This window comes from Myotis brandtii, unplaced genomic scaffold (assembly GCF_000412655.1).
Source record: "Myotis brandtii unplaced genomic scaffold, ASM41265v1 scaffold48, whole genome shotgun sequence".
Classification (NCBI taxonomy): Eukaryota; Metazoa; Chordata; class Mammalia; order Chiroptera; family Vespertilionidae; genus Myotis; species Myotis brandtii.
The window spans coordinates 7,081,639-7,083,615 of NW_005368341.1; the positions used below are offsets into that span (position 1 = coordinate 7,081,639).

A 1,977-nucleotide genomic window follows, 5' to 3' on the forward strand; every position below is an offset into this window, starting at 1 on the left:
CCCGGCTCCCAGGAGCTGAGGGAGCTGGGTGGGAGCCCGATGACTCAGGCAGAGGGGGGTGCGCAGGGGCCTGGGGGCCCAGGTGCTGCCCAGGGCCCAGAGGTCAGCTGGGACCTGCCTTTCCACGTCAGACACTCATGCTTCGATCACCAGCTAGGCCTAGGCACTGCAACCGTACACGAATTTTGTGCACTGGGCCTCTAGTATATATAGATGTAAAGTTGAAAAAAAGGCACATGGAAAATTCTTCCTCAATAGAGGGAGAGAAAAATCTCAATGGTATCTATAAGATTAGGACAACTTTCTGAATCTCTCAGTCCTACATATTTCTAGTAAGTAATGAGGTGATATGCACTGCTGCAGACTGACTGTGTCTCCCCCACCCCCAAATTCATGTTGAAACAATCTCCAATTTATTGGTATTCAGAAGTGGGGATTTGTGGGGTGATTGTATCATGGGGGATCTCTCATGGACAGCTATATTGGTATTTTAAAAAGCTCTATTGGTATTTTCCTCTATTTATTTGCTCTTTTTTATAAAAGATGGCAGTCTATGAACGAGGAAGCAGGCCCCACCAGTCACCATATCTGTTGGTACCTTGATCTTCGACTTCCGAGACTCCAGAACTGTGAAAAACAAATTTCTGTTGTTTATAAGGCACCCAGTCAATGGCATTTTATTAGAGCAGCTGGAATGGACTAAGACATGCACCAAGAACTATGCCTTAGTTAAAAATGAAGAGGGTTCAAATACAGTGTGGTTAAAATGGTGAAGTCATTTTTATTTCAGTACTTGACAAAATACCCCATAAAATTCAAAACTTCTACCATTATACAAAAATAGGTCTCTACAAGTGATATCTGTCATCATCACCAGTAGCAAATATATTAGGCAGAAACAGGTAACTTCAGTAGCCTTATAAGAAAAGTGCAGGACACCTCAAGCTACACATTCAGCAGTGTCATAATATGCAAAAGTTTAATCTTTTCACCCATTTGATAAATACACCAGGTTTATAATTTAACCATTTAAATTAGCATTCCACAAATACACATGTAATTGAACGATTATTGTGCATGAATACATACACAATGCTTATATGTACAAATTCCAGTTTGTTTTCATGTACTGGCTGGGATTTGTATACAATCATAAGCTGTGTTCATGTTGGTCCCATTGAATATCCGCAATACAAAAGCACAAAAGAACCATTGGTTTACAAAAGGGAATTTGCTTAAAATCACTTTGAGTCATGATGTTTCAAAGGATTATCTTCTCATGCCACCATGAAAATGAGTGGAACCTAGAAGAGAAAACCAGAATGTGTAAATGACTTCAAATTAGATTGCTACCTGTACCATACTAAATAGTTCATGAAGGGCAGATTACTTATTATCCTCCATTTAAAAATAATACTTTTTATAGTCCTAAGAAGTTCTTCATATTTGAAGAGATTTTGAATATATATTTAAAAGTCACTGTGGCAGGCTCTGTATCAAGATCTGACTAAAGTTAAGGTCCTCTTTAAAGTGCCCTGAAGGTTGAATGTTCTATACCTCCCACCTCTTGAGAAATCTTCGGGACTTCAAAATGTGCATTTTGTGACCTGAAGAGCATTATGCTAAATGAAATAAGCCAGTTAAAGAAAGACAAGTATCATGTATCACATGATCTCACTTAGATGTGGAATCTAATGAACAAAACTAATGAACAAAATAGGTTGAGAGGTACGGATGCATGGAACAGAATAACATCTCAATGAGGGGGTTGGGTTACTATACTGTACTACACTACCTCCCAACAATTTTTCATAATGTCCACAGACTATCAATTTTAGTCAATACTTTTCCCCAGGCATAAGAATAACAGATCTCAGTGATGTGGCTGGGACAGGAAGAGATTAGCCAAAGAATACTTATGTATAACCCATGGACACAGACAATAACATGGGGAATGCCGGGGGGGGGGCGGGGGGT

At 39.5% G+C, this 1,977-nt stretch overlaps 1 protein-coding gene across 1 annotated transcript in view; it reads right to left on the minus strand.

Moving 5' to 3' along the window:
- Positions 1-758: 758 nt before the first annotated feature.
- Positions 759-1,977, minus strand: part of AKAP9 (A kinase (PRKA) anchor protein 9) — a 123,006-nt gene continuing 121,787 nt past the window's right edge. The window contains exon 45 of the mRNA XM_014547560.1: positions 759-1,304. Coding sequence (XP_014403046.1) covers positions 1,270-1,304 — 35 coding nt within the window. The 3' untranslated portion in view covers positions 759-1,269. The remainder of the gene's footprint in view (positions 1,305-1,977) is intronic.